This window comes from Glandiceps talaboti, chromosome 11 (genome assembly GCF_964340395.1).
Source record: "Glandiceps talaboti chromosome 11, keGlaTala1.1, whole genome shotgun sequence".
NCBI lineage: Eukaryota > Metazoa > Hemichordata > Enteropneusta > Spengelidae > Glandiceps > Glandiceps talaboti.
The window spans coordinates 8,854,404-8,881,626 of NC_135559.1; the positions used below are offsets into that span (position 1 = coordinate 8,854,404).

Genomic DNA, 27,223 nt, shown 5'->3' on the forward strand with positions numbered 1-27,223 from the left:
GAGGTCAAGGGTCATCAATACACATGTATCGAGCTGAACTACTAGAAAAGCTAAGGCACTCGCTTTTGTCAAGAAATTAATGCACATGTGAATGGGATGAGTGGTGAAAAGAAGAGAGATTATTTTACAGTGAAGAATTCAATAGAATCTCCCTATAACATCGCATGGTATGTACAAACAACTCGCGAATGTCCTGTCTGACGATTTGCGATTGCATTGGTATGATATGGTACCTCAAACCTCCGTGGTATGGTATTGGTACAATGGTAGTACATTTCAGTGTCTCGTCGAATTGTTTAGCCACATTATAATGATGATAATTATTGATATTGGATTTGTTGAGACTCAATGAGAGTTTGGCTAGGTCTAACATTAATGGCAGTATCGATAAAATGGACAGTTTCCATGTTTGAGTCCTTTTGATGCCATTATGTTTGTATTTTGTAATTATAAACGACTTTTCAGGCTGTTGTATATTTACAAAACTCTCTTGTGCTGATATACCGGATGCTTCATGCAGTGGGAAGGTAGATATACTGACAGATAGACAGACCACAGTCACTTGTGAACTAATATTCTATTCCAGGATGATCATAATAGAAAAATAATGATGTTGTTATTTTTTGAATATTGTAAATTATCTAAATACCTAATAACGTCATTATTTTGTATTATGGTCATCCTAGACTAGAATATATCACCATCCTGGAATGGAATATTAACTCACAAGTGACTGTGATACAGACTGACTGATGGACAAATTAAATGAATTGGTAGGTACACATATAGGACGGATGGATGGGTGGATGGGTGGGTGGGTGGGTGGATGGATGGATGGATGAATGGATGGAGAGATAGACAGACAGACATATAGATTTAATGAGATAGACTCTCATGTAAACCAAAACAAAGAAAGTAATGCAAAAATTAACAAAAAAAAATGTATCACCTATCACTGATTTGCATACAATGTATGACTTATTTATTTCCATTATTTTCTGTTTTTAGGCCAAGACTACGGGAAGGTGACACATTGTTGATATTGCAAGAAATCACAAGGTAATATTGACCATAAGATTGTTATAAGTATATTGGATCATGTCAGGATCAGACTATTCCCATATCTGTCTCAATTTTAGGTAAATGTCACATTTACACTTACAGCAAACACAAGTTATTTTGTCCTCTGCAAATTTGGCAAAGAAAGTGTCCTGTTTATTCATTTAGTCTGTCTGTCTGTCTGTCTGTCTGTCTGTCTGTCTGTCTGTCTGTCTGTCTGTCTGTCTGTCTGTCTATCTATCTATATCCACACATCTATCTAGCTATCTCTGTATCTAACTATCTATCTATCTATCTATCTCTATCTCTGTATCTATCTATCTATCTATCTATCTATCTATCTATCTATCAATCTATCTACCTACCTACCTACCTATGTATCTATCTATCTATCTATCTATCTATCTATCTATCTATCTATCTATCTATCAATCTATCTACCTACCTACCTACCTACCTACCTACCTACCTACGTATCTATCTATCTATCTATCTATCTATCTATCTATCTATCTATCTATCTATCTATCTATCTCTCGCTCTCTCTCTCTCTCTCTCTCCATCCATCCATCCATCCATCCATCCATCCATCCATCCATCCATCCATCCATCCATCCCATCCATCTATCTCTCTTTCTTTCTGAGACTGGCACAAAATCCTTTCTACCAGCACAGGATTATACCCAAACAATCAGATACTAAATATTCCTTGCTGATAAACTTCTGAAAAAAAGTTTAACCTTTTGTCCGTAAGTCACTCCCATTTTCACCATCATTTAATTCAGAAAGAAATGTCAGTCATAACAATATTGAATTTTTTTTTTCAAGTATGACAAATGATGAATACCCAAAATTTGTTTTGCAAATTTGGAACTAAACTATTTATTTGAGATATGTTAAAAAGGTGAAAAGAAAAGATTAAATTTGTTACAGGAAAATGTAGAAACATTGATAATGTAATTATTGTGATACCGGTATCTATTTGATCCTACAGAGTGTTCCAGCCATTGGAATCACTATTGAAAAAAGAAAGATCCATCAATAGAAAGAAAACTGAGAAGAGAAAATTGGAAGAAGCTGCAAAAGATGACAAAGATGGAGACAAGAATGATAAGAAGTTCAAAATTAGGTATGTTATGATGCAAGTATCACTACATAGAGTTAGAGTAAGTCTGTGTTTGTAACTCAATAATTGCAAAAACATGTATGAAAATGTGTGATATGTTTGTTATAGTACATGCAGGAAATGATTTGTAAACATTACAGTATTTTGTAATTTCTATATCACATGTAGTCTGCACCTGCATCAGCTTCTTCCTTGAAACGTCACCATGCACAAACCGTTGGTTAATTTTGTTTAGGCCAAAAAAAAAAAATATCTGGTTCTGGTCAGGCTAACTTTCTAAAGTGGTGTGACGACACAAATGGTTTTTTTTCCTAATTTTTTTTTTTTTTTTTTTTTTTGGCAAATAAGTAAATACACATTTTTTTGACACTTTACATACTCTGTTCTATCATATTTATCTCTTGAAAAACTTCCTTTTTCTTCAAAGCAGTTTAGGCTTTGTATTTAAGCAGTCTTGGCATGTAGGGTAGATTTCAGCTGCTTGTTCTCCTGATATCATGAATAAATAAGGAACGGGAAAGCAATAGTTATCGGGAAAAAAAGGATCGGCGCTGAGATATTCAGGGGACACGCACTGACCAGAACCAGATATATATATTTTTTTGGCCTTACCAAGTTGTTTACGAATCATGTCCCATAAGTGAATACATGTCAGTTTCTATCCTACCACATTCTCAGTTATCCAGTTAGGTAGTCCTCCTGCCAGACTCATGACTTCTTTCTAAAGGTGCATGAAGTGCGCCCTCTAGCAGCTTTACTGCTACAGTGAGTGACAATGTCACAAAGTCTGGCTGGAAGAATGAGGATAAAAATACCTGCCAATGGGAAGAGTGAGTGAACCATCTTTTCAAACACAATAGCTAGTGAATATTTTATATCCAGGAGAAGTCTGTTATAAATAGTGACTAATTATGTCTTGAGGATTTATTTACTTCAATGAATGACATAACAAACTAACAGCTGGGTCGACTAGGACACAATGTCCATTCAAATCTTCCACAACCCCATTGTAACCTTGGTAAGCACATAGGATTAAAGCATTTACACTTTCACACAAACCAGAGCTGTTATTTCTTCATCGACACTGCGAAATAACGAAATGGGCAGTCTTGGACGGTGCTGTAAAAGAGGATGTAGTTTACGACAAATCATTTATGTTGCAACCTAAATTCTATCAGGTCCCCAGTTATACAGCTGGATTGATTGAGGCACAATAGGAAATTTGCAAACCCACCATGTTGAATGTTGCATCATGGGAAATGTGATAATAAATACTAACCAATTAGTATTGCAAACAATGTTGATACATAGTTTTTAACCACAAATAATCAATCATAATCACCCTGACCATTGTGGGAGGTTTATTTTATCAGTAGCTCCAGATTAGGTATTACAATAACCACAGATAATCCCATAGTCCTTTGCGTCTGAGCATGCTCAGTCTGGATTGCAAGTTCCCTATTGCCATTCATATCTTGTGTAAGAACTTTAATCATTCAGGAATAAATGGCTGTGGTGAAGATTGAACCAACAACTTACAAATTCTGAGCTAACCATTTTAACCATTCAACCATCATTGATATCTATTTGTTTATGTTTTTTACACTTGAAAAGATCTCAGCTATGTTTTGGCATCAATGAAGTAACCAAGGCCCTGGAGAGAAGCCAGCTACGACTAGTAATAGTTTGTAAATCAGCAAAACCAGCCCTACTGACAACTCACCTTATACCGTTATGTGTATCAAGAGAAACACCGGCATTATGTGTATCAGCACTCAGTAAGACGTTGGCACCCATACTTGGGTTAATGTCATTACTAGCTATTGGATTCAAGGTGAGGATAGGGGTTTAAGTTTTACTGATTATAGGGAATGGTTTCTAGAGCATAGTGTGGTATGGAATGTCATATCATTATGGAGTGTGATGTGATAGTGTAGTGTAGTGTGGTGTGATGTGGTGTGCTGCAATGTGATATGATGTGATGTGTGGTATGATACGATATGAGGGTGTGTTGTGTTGTGGTGTGATGAAATGCGATGTAGTGTGATGTGATATGTATTGTGATGTGATGCAGTGTGATATGATGTGATATAATGTGATATATATACGATGGGATGTAATATGATGTACTGTGATGTGGCATGTTGCAGTGAAGATATTTTAAGATGATCTTTCACTTTTTTAGACTGGTAGTGGAGAAGATGATGTATTCGATGAACTCGTGAAATTTGTTGTTTCAAAAGCACCACCATTGGAACTACCATGGTTACAACACAAGGACGTACTACAACGTAAAATTGAACTTGTCAAGACTGATTTACTAAAACAAAGACAATCACAAGAGAATGACCCCTCCTCAAAAGAAACCTTGTCAAAAACACAGGATGGTGTTGCTACTGAGACTGATACAAGCAAAAACCAGTCTGAACCGGACACAACTGGTTTGAGTCAGACTGAACTGGATAAAACCAGTTTTAACAATGCTGCATTGCAGAAAGTTGCAGACGATACAAATAAAGAAGAAATTGAGGAACCACCGTCTAAAAGACCACGGCTAAAAGAAGTGACAAAAAAGAAAAAGAAACAAAAGAAGGAGAAAAAACATCGAACTGAATACCAACAACTAAAAGTCAAACAAATGAAAAACATACCTAATGAGAAGAGACAGAAACGTAAAAAGAAACGAAAAGCTGCAAAACAAAAATGACACTTTTGTGACTTTAACAGATATTTTATAATTCACTTTTATTTTCATTTTCCAAAACTTTGGTAACATTATTGGACAAAAAACTACGGATTGATACATGGCCAAACTTCTGCAGCTTTCATTTCTTCAAAATTCCACATTTGAAAATCATAAAAATAACCATGGCCTCAAAAATGATTCATACAAACAAGGTGGCATGCATAGAATTATGATAATTTATTTACCATATATGGTAGTGAAGCATACAAAATGAAGTAACCAACTGTCAAACAATTACCATAAAATTTACATATGATGTGAACTCAAGATTAATGTGTACATATAATTATGTCAAATCAAAATTGGTGATGTTTTTCATAAAGAACATAAACCAAGAACTGATTCGAAGACTGTTGGTAACCCTTAGACAGCCATGGTTATATGTAGACAGTGCACAATCAGAGGTCTAGAAATAATTACATTCAGCAATGATAATTCACCATATTTGTATATGCTCATTATCATAACGTTTACATATGCTAATATATTATTTGCATAAATGAATACTAAAGACCTGGATCATGACCGATGTGTGAGGGCGCCCCATCACAGCTTATCTTGCAGACTATAAAACTGTCTGGTGAAATTCTATAGTACCAGAATGCAAAAGTCGTTATAATTTTAATTCAGGATTGGCAGAATCTCTAAGGATTTGAGAAAAGCTGCTCCATAGGAATTTGTATGTGTCTAGTTTTAATTTTATGTAATTCTAATATAATAAATCTTAAAATCTTTACAAAATATTGCACCATTGTCATTGGAGTGTCATGTAAATTTGATTATTCGTGAAAGTATAAAAGTATAAAATGATTCAAATCTCATGCTGGTTTTGTTTCAACATGACTAATTTTATAAAAAAAAATATAATGACTAATGCTAACAAAACATTGCCAGTGCTAAATTGGCATTATTAGTGCTAACCTACCATCATTACTGCTAATCTATCAGTTATAACAAGGAATTGTTAGTGCTACCCAATATTACTAGTGCCAACCCGACATTACTAGTGCTAATCTTACATATTCCAGTTAATGGGGACGGTTTCTAATAATTTCAAATTTGTGAACTTACAAGTACTGTTGACAAACTAGTTTTATTTCACCTCATACAAAATGTGAGATGTTTGCCCCTTTAGAGCCTTGTTGTACGATGCAATAAAAACACTGAGCCATGCCATACTATACAATAACTCATTAAATTCAACATTTACAAGGTTTTTCAGTATTTCATTATTGAAAATAAAATTTTAAAGGAACTGATTATTTGTTGCACACAATTTTTGTTTATCAACTTGAATAAACTCTCACTACAATATGTTCAACTACTGGTATACACCATAAGCACTCCTGGTCTGATTTTAGCTGGATTTACTTCCTGAAAATGTCATCAATTGTTGACTATCTTCAAGTACCAGTAGTTGATTTTGATTTCATTAATTATGTATGTTTCTGTCATACATCAGGACCTTTTAGCATCCATCATAACAACATCAAATGAAAGTGTCACTAAACAGTGATCAATTCTAATGCCAATCTTCTAATTGGAAAGATCACATGACCCATAGCTGTTTGTTAGGCAAGAGTTGCTCTCTTTTCTCCACTGGGTTGTGATTGTCCAAAATCTCCTCCCCTGGATTTGACAAAGTTCTCATAACTGAAAATAAAGAAAGATGAAAATAGAAACTTGATGATTAATATAATGTAGCAGTGGTTTCAGTGTTTTTGCTAAGGTTGGGTAACCCTGGTAACAGAAAGGGGGCAATATGGCAATATTTTTGGTGGGGAACCCTGGTAAAATGACAGGGCATCTCAAGTGTATTTTACCTGCTTACCACCCTGAACAAAAACACTGGACTTCTTGTACTGGCATGCATGTATACTAGTGGTATTTGTACTTTACATGCTGCAATGCAATACCAAAAACATTATTGCATACCTGTAATGCAAATGAGCATTTTTTGTACATGAAATGAAGTGATCACTTTGAGGTATATTTAAAGAAATATGCTGTTGTGGATAAACAAATACAATGATAACAGAGCTCCATGACAAGTGAGTACCAGAGTGAGGTGGGGTGGGGGTGGGGTGGGTTTGGGGGTGGGGAGGGAGGTATTTGTACTTGGAGGTATTTTGGCTGCACTTTCACTCATGCTTATGAAAGTATGGCCGCTGAGAACACTGATTTTGTTTTGCTTGATTTGAACTGAGAATGGGCTTGACTGTTCTTAAACCAAGTAACAGAAAAAGTAAGATTTGTATGACTGAGACACATGCTATGTTAATTATAACAAACTCCAAACTCATACTTAGTAAATACCAACAAGGAAATTTTAAACCACAATCTGTAACCCAAAAATGAAAAACCTACATTTTTTGATATTTGAGTTGTTCTCTTGGAGATACTGATGGCCTCAAGGCTGCCATTGCTTTCATTAGATAGTCCTGTGTAATTTTGATTGTTGGTTTGTTATTTATATTCTCCTTATCATGGTCGATCTGAAAACAAAACAAAACAAAACAAAAAACATGACTTTATATGAACATATCTACAACATACATATATTTTTACTGGAAAAAAAATATCTGGAAAGCGACACATTAATTTGATGGGGTACCATGAGTGATACAATTCCTGGTACCTGTAATACCATCCTACAACATAAATGATAAATTTGATGTGCACCCTGAAAATATCAACAAATCTATAAAAAGAAAAAGAAGAAAAAAAGAAAAAAAAGATTGACAATACAATAGAGGGAAGTTAAAGTGAGGTTGATTTCATCTTTGCTGCAATTCTTATACTCAGGAAAATATAGAAAAATAATTTCTACCATTGTACAGAAATTAAATAGAGCTATGGAAATCAACCACTCTGGCTCAGAAGAGACATGTTCTCCACTGGGATATGACATTATATTCTTATAGTAAGACATTGGATCTGTGCTTTGGGGTTTGCTGAATGTACAGCTCACAGGTAATGAGTAGCTCTGTCTGGGCTGGGTGCAGCTCTTTTGGCTTGCGCCCTCAGTGGTGACCTTTGGTCACTTTTAGAGTAAGTAGAATAACCTGAGGGGTCTAGCAGCTAGACTGGCGACATTATCACAAGTACACAAAGTTGGGAGCTAGGGTAGAACAGACCTCTTCTAAGCTAGATTTGCCAATTTCCATAACTCTATATTAGCCAGGCCACATGATACAGGACTGGTTGAGATGACTAGTCTGGGTCTCGTAAGTACAAACAAAAATGCAGCTTAAAGCTAAAGTCACTCACATTTGCTCTCTTTTAAATTTCAGTGTTTGATTTCTTACCTCAAGAAATCTGTTTTGTTGTTGATAATAATTTTCTCTAATGATGTTAACTTCTTCGATGACTTTGTTTGGTACATCATGCGTCTCATCAATAACACCGTCTCGTATTGTTGGCATGTAGACAATTCTCTGATGATCCCCAAATTCCATCAATTCTTGTTTTCCATCTGATTCATCTCCGCCAGCTATTCCATCCCCTTGCTTTCCGTTCACTGTCACATTTCCCTGGTCATCGACATGTATCGTAATGAACTGCCCAGCTCCATTTTTCACAACTTTACTACCTGGTACATCCGTCGCCATGGATTCTCGCATCTGTTTTAGAAACTGCTGTCGTTCTTCGGCCGCCCGCTCGACTCCGTTTTCGCTCTCTGGGCTTTGGCCCTCTACAAATGTCAACTGCCAATCGTTGGCTTCAATCTTACGATTTATTTCTATCATTTCCAGGTCTATTTCAGTTTCGTGATCACCGCCATTCCCATGACCAATCAAATTATGGATAGCTTCCAGCTGTGCGTTATACAGCAATGCTTTGAAATCAGCACCTGTATACCCCTCACACTGCTCTGCCAATAGAGGGAGCTCTACATCATCATCCAACTCCATGTTTCTGGCCAAGGCCTCAAGAATTTCTAGTCTGTCATCCTGTAATGATAAATATATATTTTTTGTGAGATATTTTGACATCTGTCGGTTAGAAAGTTTTGGTAGAAGAGAAGTTGTTACATCATAGTTTGACATGTTTATATATACTAAAGTCGAGCTGTGTGTATGTTTAGACACTACTCTGCTTCCAGCAAAAAGGTGACCTTTTTGCTGGAAGCAGAGTAGTGTCTAAAAAAAATGGTGTCTCATATTATTAGCTGTTCTCCTGCTGCACAGTTTTATCAAGTAGATCAACATTGCTTAAGACAATCCTTATCTATAAACAGGCTAAAACTACCTGAAAGAAATACAGAAAACTTTAAAGGTCACATCATTATTTGTGCATATTTGACGTCTTATTTGACACTGAGAACGCAAATTTTTGGATGTATGTGTCAGTGGGGGACACGTCATATACAGAGGACAAATGAGGCTTTCAGTTAGCAAATGTACGGTTATCATTACGTTGTAAAATGAAAGAGTTATTAACAGTTCTGCATTGTAACTGTCGTCTAAATCCCTTAGCATACATCTGAAATAATTTGCATGCAAACCAAGGATGGACACATCATAAAGGGAAGGTAACATCAATTTTGGCAGCTATGTGTCATCGAGGACGCATGACAAAAAAAAGGTAACCGTGACCTCTGTTAATGGAGGTAATATTGTCAATTATATGTATACTAATTACCTTATTTGGTAGAGGGCAATATAGACATTTATCCAACCTGCCTGGCCTAAGGAGAGCAGGGTCAATAAGATCAGGTCGACTTGTTGCTGCTAACACATAAACACCTATAGAGTTTAAAGAACACAACATTTATTGAAAAAGCCTGCTGAGTTGCAAAAGTAGTCACAAGATTATAAATTGTTTTTATAACTGTTAATGACTGATAAAACACAAAATTTGAAATTCATGCTGTCTGAAGTTTTATATACACATTGTCATTTCTGAGCAACTTGTTTCAATTATATTGACACCATTGCCATATTTACTATGTTGGTGAGGGCAGCCTTTCTCTCTACTCAGCCTGTGAAGACAATCTTCTCTACTTTGCCTGTGAGGACAGTCTTGCACTTACCATCAAGTGACTCTACTCCATCCAACTGTGTCAGTAACTGATTGACCACTCTGTCAGTCACTCCTGTACTATCATGGCCACGCCTATAAAATGAGGAATATGAAATTTACTGAAGCTGAGATTGAAAAGTGTATTTCTATCATCCTTACTTGTAGTACAGTTGTAACAAAAATCAACACAAAATTATTTCTGTGATATACATGTAAGTGACACATTGAATTCTATTTAGTACTTCTGAACTCAGAGCATTGACTTTTCCTCTTATATTTTGGCCAAATTAATTGGCCTTCATCAACTGATGACGTTCACAGTTCAATGAAGTAGACTTGTCCAAAGAACAGTTCATTGATGTCGACTTGTATGACAAGCCCTCTGAGTTCACAACAACTGATAGAATATGATTCCAGAGCAAGGAAACAGCGTTTTGGAAGCACCATGAATCAGCCCTTTCTTTCCTGAAGGACATTCATTCTTTGTTTGTGAGAAGACAATTTTGCTGACTACATTGGTGAAATATGAATTATAGCTAAAATGATGTAGGCTTGGTGTTTTACTCATGGGACATTACATTTTTGATACAAAGATACGACATATTTTGACCCTAGACTAACAATAACAGAGACACAACAAACTCAGCAGGATCCTTTACCCAATCACATTGAACAGTGATCAGCATTGCTATTCTTTCACAGTGCAGACTGAAAAACAGGTTTAATGGCTGCAATATTTTCTAACTGATAATCAACATTTCAACTTCACTACCTGTATTTCTACATCCCCACTGTGTACGGCACCTATGTAATAATATCGTTTCTTTTGCATTAGAAGTTGTCTGAGGGTGTGTGTATTAAATGCCATGTCACATGAGTGAAACACCAAGCCTACCTCATTTTAGCTATATCAAGCCAAAGTGACTTACCTTGGAGCAAGTGAATCAAATTCATCAAAGAAGAGAATACAAGGTTTAGCACTCTGTGCCCTGGTGAACATATCTCTTACAGCTTGTTCACTGGCACCAATGTACTTACTGAGTAATTCAGGACCCTACAAAATACACAAAAATAACAAAAATAGCAAATTAGACAAAAAGACAAAAAAATTATGCATCATTACAGCTGTACCATTGATTACTTGAATTGGTATGCATACATACTATTGGTATTTGCAGTGCAGTACAGTACAGTGTAATACTGGAAACATTATTGCATACCTGTATTCAAGGAGAGTGCAATTGTTCCTTGTACACATGAATATAAAATAATTGTGAATTTTCATGCCAAATATGCTAATTTTTTTGGGTCAAATTCAATGAGGTTGCAATTGTAGGTGACTTTCACATGCCCACTATAGTATATCACCTTTGTGCCAGGTTTGAAAGATATCAGCCCATGTATGTTATGTAGATATGGTTGAACACGGGCAAACTGCAACATGGATGAATGGATGTATACAAACACAGAACTGATTTTATACTCTCCCCACCTACCTCTCCCCCTCCCCTTCCTCCCCTCCCCCTCAAGAGCTCTGTTCATTGGGTCTTCAACCTGTATACTATACCTTAATACTAATGAAGTGGAGTCCACATTCTTTGGCCACCACACCAGCCAGTAGTGTTTTACCAGTCCCTGGTGCACCATAGAGAAGAAGACCAGATCGTAGTCGTAGAGGACAATTGGCAAACAACCCTGGGTACTGCAAGATGACAAAATTATCAAAACAGACATAAATATCATAATATAATACAGGGGACAGGACAAGATTACTAAGACAGAATTGAGATGTTTGTTACATCAATCATACAATTAAAACTGTGTATTGAAACAGTTAATCAACCCTTTCAACAAAGTATTTGACAGACAATGTATTTAGTATCTGAAGTTTGAGGGCAATGTTGATAAGAGCAGCCATTTTAATTTTATGTTTCACTTGACCAAACTGATCCAGTATTTCTTTGACTTGGCCATGCACTTTTACTTAACTAACTGTACAGTATACATTCTACCAAAAAATAAAAATGAAGTTCAAGACTGCGAATATGAACTTCACTCCTTTTGAATTGTGGTGAATGTAAAAGATAACAAAGTTATGACATACTGAAACTAAATTACTGCAAATGACAGGTCAACTGTCACCTTACCTTGGCTGGTAGTTGTAGAGTTTCTGTCAATGCTGTTTTGACATCCGTCAGTCCACCTACATCTTGCCATCCCAGTGTACCAGCACTGTGAAGGGGTACATTCAACAATGACAGTGGTGTGTAGTCATCTAATGCCACTTCAAAGTCTGTATCAGTCAGTAGGATTTCACTGCCCTCTAGTGGTAGAACACAGAATAGGATATATTAGGAGGAGTGCTGGAAGGAGTAGTCTTATGTAAGAACTCAGATTTGAGGTAAGTGTACAAAGTAAATGGCAGAAGTATGGTCTGGATACACGTCAAGTCCAATGGCCATGTTGAATTTAACAATTCAACAAATTAGCCTGAATGAGATCTGCTATAGAATTTAGCTCATGACCACATGTACGTAGATTCATGGTTTTTGAGTTATTGTTATTGATGTTGTTGTTGTTGTTGTTGTTGTTGTAGTCATCATCATTGTCGTCGTCATTGTTGTTGTTGTTGTTGTTTTTGCTGTTTATTTTTAGCACCAAGGAAGGGGGAGGGGGGTTCAGATCTCTTTCCTATAGAAAAAGAAGAAAACGTTGTCATATGAAATACTGATTTCTAGGGAAATTAAATCCTGAAGTGGATAAAAAAGGTACATTTTTAATATATATATGGTGGTGCAGCAGTGTACATATTGGCGTACAATGAAGCCATCAATAGTTACAATTTATTCTGGCATATGTACCAATCATGATGTTGTCCTGTGAATATAGAAAAATGTATATATTCTGGCATTAATCTGATATTTATTAGCACAATCAATTAGTGACAACATTTTCTTCAAATCTTTAATCAGTTTCAAACAGTAATCACTTTCACAGGTAAATTCTGAATAAGTATGTAGTAGCTGCAATGTTTTCTAGCTGATTTGTTACAAATAATGACGTACTCATAATATTGCACACCCTGTACAGTATTGAACCACCAGTGGGTAAACATACATTGTGTCATTGTACACATAATATGGTACAATAAATCCAATCAAATTGATTTTTGGGTCTGCACCCTAAAATCAGCACCCCCAATGTGATCACAATTCAACATATTGCTGTACTACAGTTGGATGCAACAAACCCCCAAATTTACATGTACAATATCTAATTATTGATATTTTAATAATTTTCAGTGATTATATTGTTGGTTATCTGATCAAAAACTATGATAATCAAGTTACAGATAGTGCATGTTTAAAGTACAATTAATCGACAATGGCAGGGTGTTTAATTTAGGTTTTTTAAATGAAAATAAGTTACCAAAATGAGCACCTAAATCAATTGGGTCAATCTGTTTTTAAAATTGTGAAACGGTGTCTTTGTACTAAGTAATGTCCACAGTGCAATTCACTCACATACATTTTGTGTGTAAGCACATTCTATTGTGAAAGTGATCACTATTGTTATGCAAATGAGTCAAGGAATTCATAGATTCCAGTTGCGGTGACCTCACATCTAAGGTCAATCTATTTTTGGCCATGACACCTCTTCACATTACCATTGCAACCTCTATTGTGAGTGACACCATAACATGTGACAAAACAACTAAACAACATTATCAGAACAATACCATTGTAATGAAGGTATAAAACAGTTGATTTCAGGGTGTCTATGGATTAAATATGTTAATGCCTTCACTCCTATCTTAAGGGTTGGGTGAGTTAATACTTCTAAAAATAGCCAGTAGGGGCTTTCCAAAGAAAGTTATAAACGGACTGAAAATGATCCATAGCAACTCTGACTAACTGACAACAAAACGTTGTGGCGTCTCATTCTTGAGTCACTTCTTCACTAACTCTAGTTCAACTATTATAGGCTGTATTTATCATCTGGTAAACAATTTACAGGTGAGCCGGCTTTATTCTTGCAGCATTGTTTCATGTTCTATAAAGATGATAATGTTGTTTCTATCCAGTTTCTGTATTCAGTGCAAATGCTGTAGGTGTATTTATTTGGGTACATGAAACTTTGGCAGACGGAATAGCATTTTAGGACACGTCAGACACACTTTATTTAGGTTTCCAATCAAATGATAAAGTAAACACTACATGTAAAATACCTCAACTGTTTTACCTGTAGTATTCAATACAACTGTTGTTGACACCTTTCACAACAACTATAACAGGACTGCCACTGTTTCTACATATACATACCCATTTTCATCAGTTCAGATATCTATGATTTTTTATTGGAAGACATGCTAACTTATAAGAATTTTAAACAGACTTTCTTGAAAGATATGCAGAATATTTGCTTGAAAAGTAAGTAAAATATATGCACCTATTATAACTACACCAAAGATATTGATTCCTCTGAATGGGTATAACAAGTTGGGGATTACTTGACATTGACAAGTATTCTTAATTTAAAGCACATATTTCATTTAGTAATCTGGGGTCAAAATAATGCAAAATATACATTTGCCACCTGGGCAAATAGAAAATAAAAAGTTCATGTCCGAGTCTGAAAGTGCTTGCCCACCAAGAAAGTATATCTATTTTGCTTTGAAATTAAGCATACAATCTTTTTTCCGATTTGTTTCTTATCAAAAAGATTACTTAAAAAAATTCTGCTGGTGCAATTTTTTTTATACTTTTATTAATATTAGAGCAATCAGGGGTTTTAAAGTCGATAACCCTGTGAAATTCTACTTCCCCAGTGGACAGGTCATTTTTAAAAGTACTTGCCCAAGAGTTAAACGTATAAGGCCAGTATTTCGAGTTCTATAGTTGTTTGCATATTCTCATGCAAAATGGCTAACTATCATTTTTTCCACAGGTACTGTAATCATACTTTTGGTACATATTATTCGACTGTAATGTTTATGATTAAAATGTTAACAAATATAGCTGATACAGGAAGCTATAAACTAAGGAAGCCCCAAGCAAACACACAAAACAGAGAGAGCTGCGAGTAAAAGATTGTACAATAAATTCTTTTGACTTTTGAAGGATTTTTACTGATAAATGATCCACGACAATGGGGAATGAATCTGAAATTATTTTTAAAAAAAATTTTTTTTGTTCAATTCAACAGACTGGTTTTATACAATCGACTGTATTGATGTAATTACAAATAAGATGGCAGCCAACTTTGACCTGTCTGGGGAACTTACGACAACACCAGAAAATACCAACTATGCCAGGTTATGTAGACTTCTGATTGATGGTGGTACCAAAGCTTTAAGAGAAGTCTTAGATGGAATTCATCCACCAAGTACTCTGACAAATGTACTTACTCAGTATAACAACAAAATGAGTCTAAGCAAACTGAAACCTAAAGTCATCAACCAAAAACAGTGGAATATGCTGTATCCAATGCCTGGAATACCAGTCAATTCCATGAACTTTGACATCAGCTTACTCACTGTTCTACTGAGAAATATCTGTAATCTACAGAAACCAAAGACTGGATGGGACAACTTGCCACCAATATCTGATAGAAGTAAAGAAGCTGACATTGCACGCATTAAGTTTTATCGTAATAAACTTTGTCACGGTGAAACCACTTCTGTCAGTGAGTTCCATTTCCATGGCTACTGGAAAGACATTGCTGATGCACTGGAACGACTTGGTGCCAAACAAGATGACATAGATAAACTGAAAACAAGCGCCATGGACAGTGAGCTAGAAAGACAGTATATTGAAGATGTTAGTGTTTGGAAGTGTCAAGAAGAGGAAGCTGAAGATCTGGTGCAATCTATCCTGAAGATAATAGATTCTAGAGATGGTGATAAGATTTATTGTGACGCACACAGAAATGATCATCTGAGCATGTTCTGTTGGTATTGTAGGAAAGCTATCTGTGCTGTTTGCGCATGTATCGAACACAAACAACATAAATCATCTGGCATAGAATATGCAGCAAAGTCCTGGCAGCGTGAATTAAAAGAAGTTATCTCAAAAGTAGAGCAAAAGTTGATTAAGATACACAACAGCTTATATTCTGCAAAGAAAACTCTAATGCTTTTAACAAATGATTATGAAACCAAACAAGAAATGATAGGATTGCTAACAATCGAAGAGGACATACAGAGAGAACTCACTGAGAAACTAAAATGCCAGTATGACAAATTAAGCAAAGTCATATGTAATGATGCGACGGAATTATCCAAAAATGTCTACAGGATTCACAAATCACTGAGATATTTCGAAACAGTTTATTCTCTTGAAAACAATGCCAAAGTAATGGCAGAGTGTGATTTGATTGATGGACACTGCGAACAAATATTTGGACATGAACTTTATGTCAATTCGTTTCGGAGTATTGAAGTTGATTATTGTATGTTGAAAGAGACATTTGATTCCTGGTTTGACATTGTTGCTGAGCTTAAACTCTCAAATAAAAAGCCTGATCTCTACTTTCCAGCCCTTCCACCATGTTCACATGTGACGCAAATACGTAAAGCAATGCCTAACCCACTGAAGCATGGAGAATTCACGTTTGAAATCTGTGCAAGGAATTTTGATGGGAATAATGTATATGACTGTGAGGGGCTGAAAGCTTTATTGCAAGATAATGAAGGTACTACTTTACAAACATTAAAAATACAACCAATACAAGGCAGAAAACAAAGATCAAACTGTACAGCCACTCATAGAGTTACAATCCGGGGTGCACAACCATATCATCATAACTTGGCAGTTGGATTACGTGGTAGGCATATTAAAGGGTCACCACATACTCTATATGAAACAGAGTCCAAGATCTGTACTATAATTTAACAAGCATACAGTAACAAAGACATTAACGGTGATTCCCATGATGCACTTAGTAGCCCTAGTGTTGAGAAGCAGGAGTAAACTGGTGTACCCTGGGAAAACCTGCATTGTTTGGCAAGGTCAAACTGAGCATCACCCATCTTACATACTGCTTAATTTTTCATCAAACCCAAGCTGTAGAGGTAAAAGGTGTACGAGCTAACCACTCAGCCATTGACAACCCTTGTATTGTGTAGGAGAAGACAACTTCTTTCACAAGCAATAAATCTTCAACGATGATGACACATCCCCAAACCTAAACTGACAATTTGGGGGTTATACATCAGACCAATGTCCAATTCAAGGATGAGGAATACTGTAAGCATACTTCAACGTTACTATCAAGGAAACAAAGCTTTCAGCTTACAAAAGTAACCAAAAACTAAATCTACTGTTTGATGTGATAGATTATACAAGTGGATGATAGCAGTGCCTTGGTAATATGTGGATAATAATCAAGATAGTGTAAACACTGGAAGTCCTCAAAATGCACACGGCAAGATTGTAGAGACAGGGCTCGAACTGAGCGGTTGCCCGGAACACGTTAAATGAACTGCTGGGCAAGAACATTTCCTGTACGGTACCTGAAATAGATTTACTACATAGGCACATCATAAACATAACGAACATTCGATTTCTTGGTTGACACCATAACTTCCGCTCCATGTGCTTCACATGCATATTATAGGTGCATGTGAGAATTAGAGGACTTTTTGTTCTATTTTAAACTTTAGCATGAGGTAAAATGATATTGCATTTACCGAGAATTACGAACACAGGAGATGAACACCATGCTTGCAATTCAATGTAAATTTATTGAAAAATAACTCCTGATATACTAGTTCAAGGTCACAAAAAGGTCATGAAAGTAGACTACCTGTATTACAACAAAAATGCAAGAATACATTACCTTCTGGCTCCCCTAGTTCACCACTTTGTTTCTCCACCAGTTTTCTTCTGCTGGCAGAATGTATTGCCCTCTCTACCAATGTGACCATATCCCTGGCGACATAACCCTCTGTTCTTGACCCGACACTGTTAATGTTGATCACATCAATACTTCTCAGGTCTACCTCAGTCTTTGCTTCGATGACAGACATCAAGATTTCCTTTCTAGCAGTCTGTAAATAAATGATTAATAAATTAGCACTGCACCACTCATACTGTAGTATTTCATGGTCAAAAGTCAATTTTTTGAATAAATTTGTACTGCATCACTCAAACTAGTGCATTTTCTGGTCTGGCACTATACCACTGTAGACAATGTATTTAAGGAAAGCTTGTCTGGAACAGTATCATGCGCAATCAATAACACAAAGCACCATCAGGGGAAAGGCAAAACTGTTTATACACTTGCCTTGTAGGACACCAGCCTTATTGGGGCGAAGAAGTGTTGATTATAAATTGTGTTTCAGGGGATCAGACCCCATTATAGACCAAAATATTGAGAATATTGTATTGTGGAGTCAGTGTACCCTCTAATGATAGTAAAATTTTGTTATTGAGTCAAAATGATAAACCGGACATTTCTTGTGAGTAACCACATAGTAAGAGATAGGAGAACACCAAATTTTGGTGCGTCACTAGAAATTGTCTGCATCATGTTACTAGCATGTCAAATTGGCTTAGAGGGCACATGTGGACCATATTTTAGACTCTTTCACCTGAAACATGCAACTTTATTTCAGACCATGGGCTGAAAAACATACCTCAAAGTCTACCTGGAAACCAAAGATTCATAATACCTTAGATTAAAGTTGTTGCAAACTCAGTACTAAACGTCTATACACATATCACACACTGGATTTAATCATCAACCAATCACATCACTTACTAGATCAGGGGGTGTCATCTCTATTATACTCTGAAAGATGTGTGTTCCTCTTGTTGCCACTAGCGATGAGTGGATAGTCTTCTGTGATTTACTGGTTGCTATGACAACTATTTTGTGATTGGACGACAGCGATGACATGATAATATCTTTAAAAGCTGTAAATTAAGACAGGTGGGAAAATATAAGTTATAAAGACAATACTGAAAGATGTTACTCAGGTCAAAGGTCACCAAACTCACTTTTAAAGTCATGGCATGGAGAAGTTGAAACAAAAGGTTTCATCATAAGGGGTTTTTGAAGCCCTCAGAAGAATCCAACTGATTGGAAAGTGTAGGTAATTATATTTTCTTATCATGACCATTAACAATACAGGCAATGGATGTCATTTTTCCATTGTTTTCTAACCAATCAAAATGAACCTAGTATAAAGCCTTACACGTCAGTGTTCTCCCCGGCCAGGGCCATTTTTAGCATGTAAAACAACGTGCTTGAAATGAACGAAAACAAAATATACTCATTTGCATACCAACACATTTAATTCATATGCAAATTAGCCATGCTGCTTGGGTAAATTCCTGAGGAGAACACTGTTTACGTTATACTCTAGTTTTGACAGGGTCAAAAAAACATGTGGGCTTTGATTATTCTAACAATGTTTTCGTAATTTAAAATAACAATTTTGCATTTGCCATTATTTTCATGTATATTCTTATATATCTCGCTTGTTTCATGTGGATTCTGATTCAAGTAACCTAGGCAACAGTGTCATATGCTGCCCTATAGTATCTGGTTCTATTTTCTTTTCAGGACCAAATGCAATCATATGATCTTACTTTGTCATTTCCATATGCATATAATTTGAATAAATTAAATACTGACCAATCACATTTGAACAAATTAAATACAGACCAATCATGTTGACTTACTTTGAGCAACTCTAGTGTTGTACACAGCTTCTGGACCTACTTCCTGTTCAGGACCTAATGGTGCACTGGTCACATGATCTAAATCATCCAATATGATCACAGACGGTTGTCTCCAGAAAGCTTCCTGGAAGGCTTCTTCCCAAACTTTACGAATATTTTCAACTCTTTTACCTAACAGTAAGTGAGGATTAAAATGGCCATATGGATGAGAATTTGGTATTTATTTTGGATTTTTATTAATATATACCAAGTCCATGTTCACATCTCAATAAACGGCAAAACATTAAACAATGTGTAAAATGTTTGTTATTGTACGTACAATAACAAACTGTTTACACTTTGTGCATCTTTTTGCAATGTATTGAGTTATGAACATGGATTTGGTATATGTTATTTTGCATTAATTTTTCAAGTAGAAAAACATAGTGAAACTGTTTTATCAAATAAAAATCCAAAATAAATACCAAATTTTCATCCATATGGCCACTCTAAAAGGAGTAACAGTTTTCAATAAAATCTCAATTCAGGATTTTTCAGTTTTATTTTTTTAATTTCTTAAACAGAACAAGAAGAACTAAGAAGCAAATATGTATAATGTGCAATAAAAATAGAACAAAGTTTAGAGTGAAAAATTAGTAACAGTTTTTCTATAAATGCTGCAAAAAATCCACTACAGTTCAATTTGGTTTATTTTAGTCACAAATGGTAATGATTTCTGCCTTTCTTCCTTGTCAGCATTTTTTCATTGGTTACTGTTACAACACATAAATTTATACAATGTTAATTTATTGATTCAGCCAATTGGAGCAGCACATTTCAAGTTAATATGCAAATGACAATTTATTGACTAATCACATTGAAAAGCTTGAACTATACTATTTGTTCTATTTCTCCACCAATCATAGCGAAGCAGGGTTATCAAATAACCAATCAGCTTACCTTTGAGTTGTTTACAGCCAATCACAGTAGTATAGCAGAGGTAGGGCCATTCACTGACTTCTCTAGCCAGTGCTTTAGCCAGGTTAGATTTGCCAATACCTTTAGGTCCATGGATTAACAAAGCACCGTTCAATAATCCATTTGTAGATTTACAGAGATAACTAACCAGTGGACGGAGACTGAGACTGACTTTGAGATGGTCTAGTGCTTGCTGTCCTATCTCACCTACACCCCTGTACATGGTACGAAGAGACGGAAAGTAAAGAGATAGTGATAGTGGTAGCGGTGGTAGTTTAGCTTTCAGAACATTGGAATTGTCATGGCTTACATGCGTTCTTGGGTCAAAGTTCACAGCATTATCTGCACTTACCCTAGATCTCTTAATCTTGGACCAATGACTGGAGGGTCTATTACAGAGACATTGATGCAAGGAATGCTGGGTACTGTGGGTGGCTTGTTCTGAGATGAAAGTTTATCAGCTACTTTCACTGTGACCTTCCTTGCGATAAATGGATGTAGTAGAAAATATTCAGTCTGTGGACTGTCAGTTGTGGAAGGCACAGTGATCAGAAATTCACCATACACATCTGTGATAAAAAGAAGGAGATAGAGAGGAGATTATGAACTGTGCACTCTTCATGAAATTGGGCAATGAGGTATGAAAAAAGTAGCACTGCTGGGCATGTCAAACACTAACAGCACGTGGCATGGACTTTACCCTAGTGCCTTCTATATGCAAATTAGCCCAGCAACTTGTCTTGGTTTTACTACAGCTGTCAACATGAAGCCAGGGCATATGCCCTTGAAAGCTGAGTAGCAAATCTGTTATGGATGTGAAAGAACTACAAACAACTTTGCTAAATCTAGATTACATGTGATCTTCCATGAAGTCACGCATTTATCTATTTACATTTTCGTTATCTAGCATCATATATTTGTTAACCTGTCTATATCATGGATATGTGATTCCTCTTCACTCTGTTAAATTTATTATTAACAAACAGACATTCTGATAACAGCCACTAGGGGTGTGGCTAATGGGTGGACACTAAGTGGATAGTGAAGAGTGAAGCGGAATCACTGATCCCCGATGTAGACAAGGTATAGATTTGTATGCAAAAAATTACTGATTTACATTACCTTCAGCTTTGGTGATAGGAAAGCGAACAAGAGCACCTTGGTTGATAGGTAATGGATACATCATACAAGATACACAGGTCAGCCAGATATGAAATGCTCCTATGATTTGAGGCTTTCCGATAGCATCAGGCTGTGGAAAGAAGATTCAAAACAACCCAAGACTTTGTAAATTAGTTATTCGAGAAAAAGTCTTTGACTGAATAAAAAATGAGTATTTTTTTTTTTTTAATTGATAAAACAACTTTGCAATAATTTCCACTTAAAAAAATAATGTGAAATTTGACAATACAGCCCAAGTTCATGTTGGTAATTAAATAATTTGCAAACCTGACAGTAAACGTCTTAAAAGAAGGGTCAACTAAGTATCGACCCGGAGACGTATCGCCAATGTCTTCCCGCTAATCTACTCTTACACCAGGGTCAATAACATTGACAAACCGATCACTTGGCTAAACTGACCTTCAAACCAATTTATTGTTACCAAATAAAATAATCAAGTTTGAACAAGCTTGGAAAACTGCTTCCACTTATTAACAAACTTGAATTAACAACCCACAGTTGGTTATATGGTAAACGCAATGTCATACACATATTTAACATTGATGGTGTTTGGAGTCTCCCTCCCTCTTCTACAAATGTGTGAAAGGGTTTGTAATAGTACGTACAGGAAGTGATTTGTACACACACTGGTAAACAGTGAATACTATTTTGATTATTTCCATAACTTTTGTTGTTGTTGTTGACGTTTACACTTACCAACGCTATGACAGGATGTAGTGTCAAAGCCGTCACTGGGGATGGTAAATGTTGTAAACCTTGTAACTGAACTTTACTCGTAATTTCAAGATTTAATTGACGACGAAACAAGTCCTGAAGTTGAACTTCATTTCCTGTTGAATATTCTGTTGCCATGGAGATTGTAGGATACTGATTGGTTGACAGAGCATTGACATCATCGTTGCATACTACCACTCTAACTGTGAAAGAGGGCGCCCTTTCCTCCTTAGTTGTTATTTTCTCTCCTTTTCTATTTTTGCTCTCGATTTTCTTTTCTTGAGGACGCTTCTTGTTTTTGTCTTCATTCTCAAGTATTTTCTTTCTATATTCTTCTAACTTGTCTTTAGGTGATGGGGCTTTTGACAAGACGGCTAAAAAACTTGAGTATTCAGCGGTTGTCATGGACTCCACTCTGCTTTGTTTTTCAATATCTTCTATACTGTCAATAAGAGTCTGTCGCTTTATGTAAACCGTTGTCGGCTGCATCAGATGCGAATATTTATCTTTCGGATCTGTCGCAGTAGGCTCAATCAATTGAGATGCAACTCTTGGCATGTGACCACCATGTGACACGGCCTGCTGGGTCATGTGATGAGCATATGATGAAGATCTACTGAGTGATTCTGTAACAGCGACACTATCACACATAGGGTGTACCCTGAGGAGCATATTAATACCGTTCAAATTGACGCCATTGTCATCATAGGTGTCAGACTCTTCTTCGCTATCTCTCACAGATTTGTCTTGTTTTGGATCAACATCTTGAACTTGATCATGACCTCTGACATAGTTGTAAACTTTGGAAGCGTACCACATCGGATACAGCGACCATTCAAGTGACTCAGTTTTCAAATACTTGTCAAACAAACCTTCATTGTTTGCCACTTCTGTCTGTTGGGCAGGATCATCACAGTGTTCTCTAATCCCAGCAATTTTTGGTGATTCATTGTTTTTGACAGCCGTTCCCACACTCTCAAGATCAGCTTTACTTTTTCGTCGCTTCGAGTCTTCTAGTTTTCGTGGCTGGTTGGTTGTTGGTTTTGGATCAGGTTTAGTAGTTCTCGACTTCGGGGCTACGATGACTTCAGTGTATTGTTCTAGTCTGGCATAACACGCTATACTTGGTTCCACAGATCCTGGGGATGAGAATAACAGTACACATATCATTATCGAGATTTGCTAAAATGGAATCACACAGCCTAAAATTAAGCATGAACGGTGACTTATCTCAGCATTATAACCCCTCCTTTCTCTGAGCCAATATGGTCACACTATTGTTGTATACAGTAACTGGGCTACACATAGCATTCATGAAAAATACATGCCAATAAAAAAAGAACAGAAATTTTGAAATTCCTGCACTGACAAACACAGCATACATGTATTGTCTTGATTGTGGACAGCAAATAATTACATCAAGGTTATTTCTAGACCAAGGCATCGTTCAATCCACCTGCCACAGTATATTCCAAAATATACAGAGAAGATTTTCATCTTACGGAATGGTTCTACAATTTCATTATTGGTATTATTCACAATATACACACAATATTATTCATGGAGGGATATTGCCTTTGTCAATATTTGAATTTATGAAAAGGCACAGCAAATATGAATACATACAATATCAAATTCAGTACCTGTTTTCATAAATATACACAGACTTTTATTTATCCAGAGAGGGAACACCTGTCCTGTCCATACAATGCGTAGTTGGCTGAGCAACTGAGATTCCACATAACCAGCATGTATTTCCTATAAAGATATGACCATATTTGGAGTTGTATATTAATTTGAATGCCCATATATGGAATTGTGCAATCTAGATTACCATATTTGGAATTGTGCAATCCGGATCATCATTGACCGATGTGTGAGGGCGCCCTGTCACAGTGTACCTTATTCAGACTATTCATACTCATTGTTCATTCATTAGATATCTCTTTACTGCATACACCAATGAATGATTAATTTGTAGTAATTATCAATATTCTATTATACACACTAGGAAAGTGGCTTAGACTAAAACATTTATTGGTGTGGGTGTTATACAAATCACTTCCTACACATCTATAAGAACATTTATACTGACAAATCTTTAAGCGTCTTTACATTCAATCTGATTAAAATCCGATGTAGTGGAAGGCTATTTAATCAGATTGATATATGTTTTTATGTGCTGCATACTTACCAGTATCTCCCAGTCATCAACTGTTACAGGCTCAAGATGAGTTCTTGAACAAGACGGCATGGAAGATATTGGTTTCAATAAGACCTGGATATCAATAGGAAAACAGAACGTTTTTTTATCCTTAAAGCCAGCACTGCAGCAGTCATCCAATTCCCACACTCATGCCTTGAGGTTCCACACTACAGAAACCCAGCCAGTAACTCAAACAAAACTTTTGTTCCTGATCAGAAATTTACAAGATTTTCAAAGATTTCCCACAAAAATGGAGTCATGGAATAAGCCAAATTCAATATGGTGGTCAGAGCTTGGGTCAGGTCATAGTTCAAATAGAGATTACATGAATGTCAACAAAAAAAGGTTATGGGGATCAATAACTGCTGAATATTAATCCAGCAAACATTCAAGGTATCAGATTTTGCACCTGAGTACCCAACATGAGTGAAACTGAGGCTTGAACTTTTGATTACACATGTATCAATGAGCCCTCTAAGCAAATTGACACATTTGGTGTTCCCCTACTTTGTGGTGACCAGTGCGCTCTCTAAGGCCAATTTGATGCACCATTGACACACAGAAATTTCTTGTGATACACCAAACTTTGGTATTCTCCTATCTCTTACTATATGTGGTGATCATGTACATGTATGGCACTACAAAACACAGTCAATGGTCTATATGAACTTCATAAGTTTCTAAAACTTCAATCAAAATTGAAGAAGCAGAAAAATGAACTACACATGAATATTATTGACATTTGAAATGAAACATTGAAAAGCGTTAATGTTCAAAGCATACTACACGAGACTCTATAAATTTGAACCCCACTTTATAGAGTCAATCTTACAAGAAACACAAAAAAACGAAGCTAACTTAAAGTTGAACTATTTTTTTTCCTTTTCACCGTAACATCAACTATCATTTCCTCCTACCTGTTCTCCATTTTGTAAGCCCAGCTTATTTGCATACAGTCCGTTCAACTCAATGACCGTATCATTCTGATCTTTGCGAGTCACTTCTCCTGACCAACTGACATAGGCTTTATTATCATCACCCCATACCAGTTCAAATGCTGCATTCTACAAATCAAAATCACATTTTACACATTAAAGGGGAACACCACTCCAAAAAAATTTTCAGAACTATGGGTTCTGGAGAGTCATTTCATGAATTTTACATCACATACAATTACCTGTACTTGCAATATCAGAGAAACATCAAGTTGATCTTGTGCCTTTGGTGATGTAAAATCATGATATGGCTCTCCAAAACTCATAACTTATGAAGATATCTCTATTTCCTGGAATGGCATCCCCTTGAAAGACTAAGCAGCAGTTGTGAATTGAATTTTTTTTTCAAACTTTTCAAGGTTACTACCAAAATTAAGAGAGCATTGAGTTTTAAATAGGCAGTTCAATGTTTTTCACATCTCATATGTTGTTAAGGTCCTTCTTTGTTTACATTTCATCTTGCATATTAGGTTTTAACAGTTTTTAAGGTCTCTCTGTTTTATGTCGGACATTTTTACTGTTTAACCTGTCATGCTTATTCTTTTTTTTTAGTTCTGTAAAGTGCATCGAGGCTGTTGCGTAATGTGCTGATAAGAATGTATTATTATTATTATTATTATTATATGCTTTTGTGTAACAAATTTCAAAAACAAAATACAGACGCTGATAATGTGCATGAATATAAAATGATACAAACTCCATCAACTTCTTACAATATGTGAAGTGCAAGTACTGAGTACATGTAGTAATTATAAAATATATATAAATTACACAAACATTTCATCAAGTGATCAAAATTTCATGATCCATTGAAAGCATAATCTTGTCGTTCCTTTTTGTGTCAATTTTTGAATATTGTAAGCAGAGATTTCAATTTTGTTGTACCACACAAATAGAAAACAATAAATACTCTATTTAAAATACAAGAGAAAAGTTCACATTTTCTAAGTTTGAGGCATTCTCCAAAATTTCCTTAAAAAAGGAGACTTACCTGCAGATTCTGGTATTCTGAGGCGATACTTGCTGGAAGAGTGATAAATGACGTCTTGGAGTTGCTATACTCTATGGTAACAACTGTTGTGGAGGACATGATGATTGCCTGACCCTCTCTTGACCTTTGACATTTGATCTTTGAATCCGAACTCTACACATCAATGCTACCAGGCATCAAGAACGCTCTATAAAGATTATCAAAAATTTGCAGATGAGTGATTTATCATGGTGATATATATCCCATAATTTTTCATTTGAAATATACACCCATGGGGTTTGATTTTCATAATAATGAAAGTTCCTCAATTTTTTTCCACACTTTTCCTGGTGAAAGATGTAGTTCATTTCTGTACAATCTGAAAAGAAACTAAGGTATTTATCAAAGAATGTTCTCCTTTTTCTTTTTTTCAAAAATTTCAAGATTTCCCTGACTTGAAATACAGAAAGCAAAAGTCAGCGGATTCAACAATTTGGAAAATAATGAAGAAATGTCATTTGAATGTTATCTGTAATATGGCAAGACTGAAACAA

At 35.9% G+C, this 27,223-nt stretch overlaps 2 protein-coding genes across 2 annotated transcripts; one reads left to right on the forward strand and one right to left on the reverse strand.

Moving 5' to 3' along the window:
* The first annotated feature begins 96 nt into the window (after positions 1 to 96).
* Positions 97 to 4,892, forward strand: LOC144442769 (ribonuclease P protein subunit p38-like). Its single transcript, XM_078132142.1, has 5 exons — positions 97 to 167; positions 1,009 to 1,059; positions 2,054 to 2,188; positions 3,800 to 4,019; positions 4,371 to 4,892. Exons 1-5 carry the CDS (start codon positions 97 to 99, stop codon positions 4,890 to 4,892), a joined length of 999 nt encoding a protein of 332 aa, XP_077988268.1.
* A 1,348-nt stretch (positions 4,893 to 6,240) lies between these two features.
* Positions 6,241 to 26,869, reverse strand: LOC144442451 (peroxisomal ATPase PEX1-like). The gene is made up of 19 exons (XM_078131807.1): positions 26,691 to 26,869; positions 25,622 to 25,768; positions 24,693 to 24,776; positions 24,142 to 24,256; positions 22,481 to 23,637; positions 21,725 to 21,854; positions 20,955 to 21,171; positions 20,585 to 20,817; positions 19,646 to 19,816; positions 18,720 to 18,874; positions 17,791 to 18,006; positions 12,104 to 12,277; positions 11,524 to 11,658; positions 10,886 to 11,010; positions 9,967 to 10,049; positions 9,576 to 9,679; positions 8,240 to 8,884; positions 7,299 to 7,426; positions 6,241 to 6,584 (listed from the first exon to the last, which is right to left on the reverse strand). The coding sequence occupies exons 1-19, from the start codon at positions 26,787 to 26,789 to the stop codon at positions 6,503 to 6,505; spliced, it is 4,200 nt and encodes a 1,399-aa protein (XP_077987933.1). The 5' UTR covers positions 26,790 to 26,869; the 3' UTR covers positions 6,241 to 6,502.
* Positions 26,870 to 27,223: the final 354 nt, after the last annotated feature.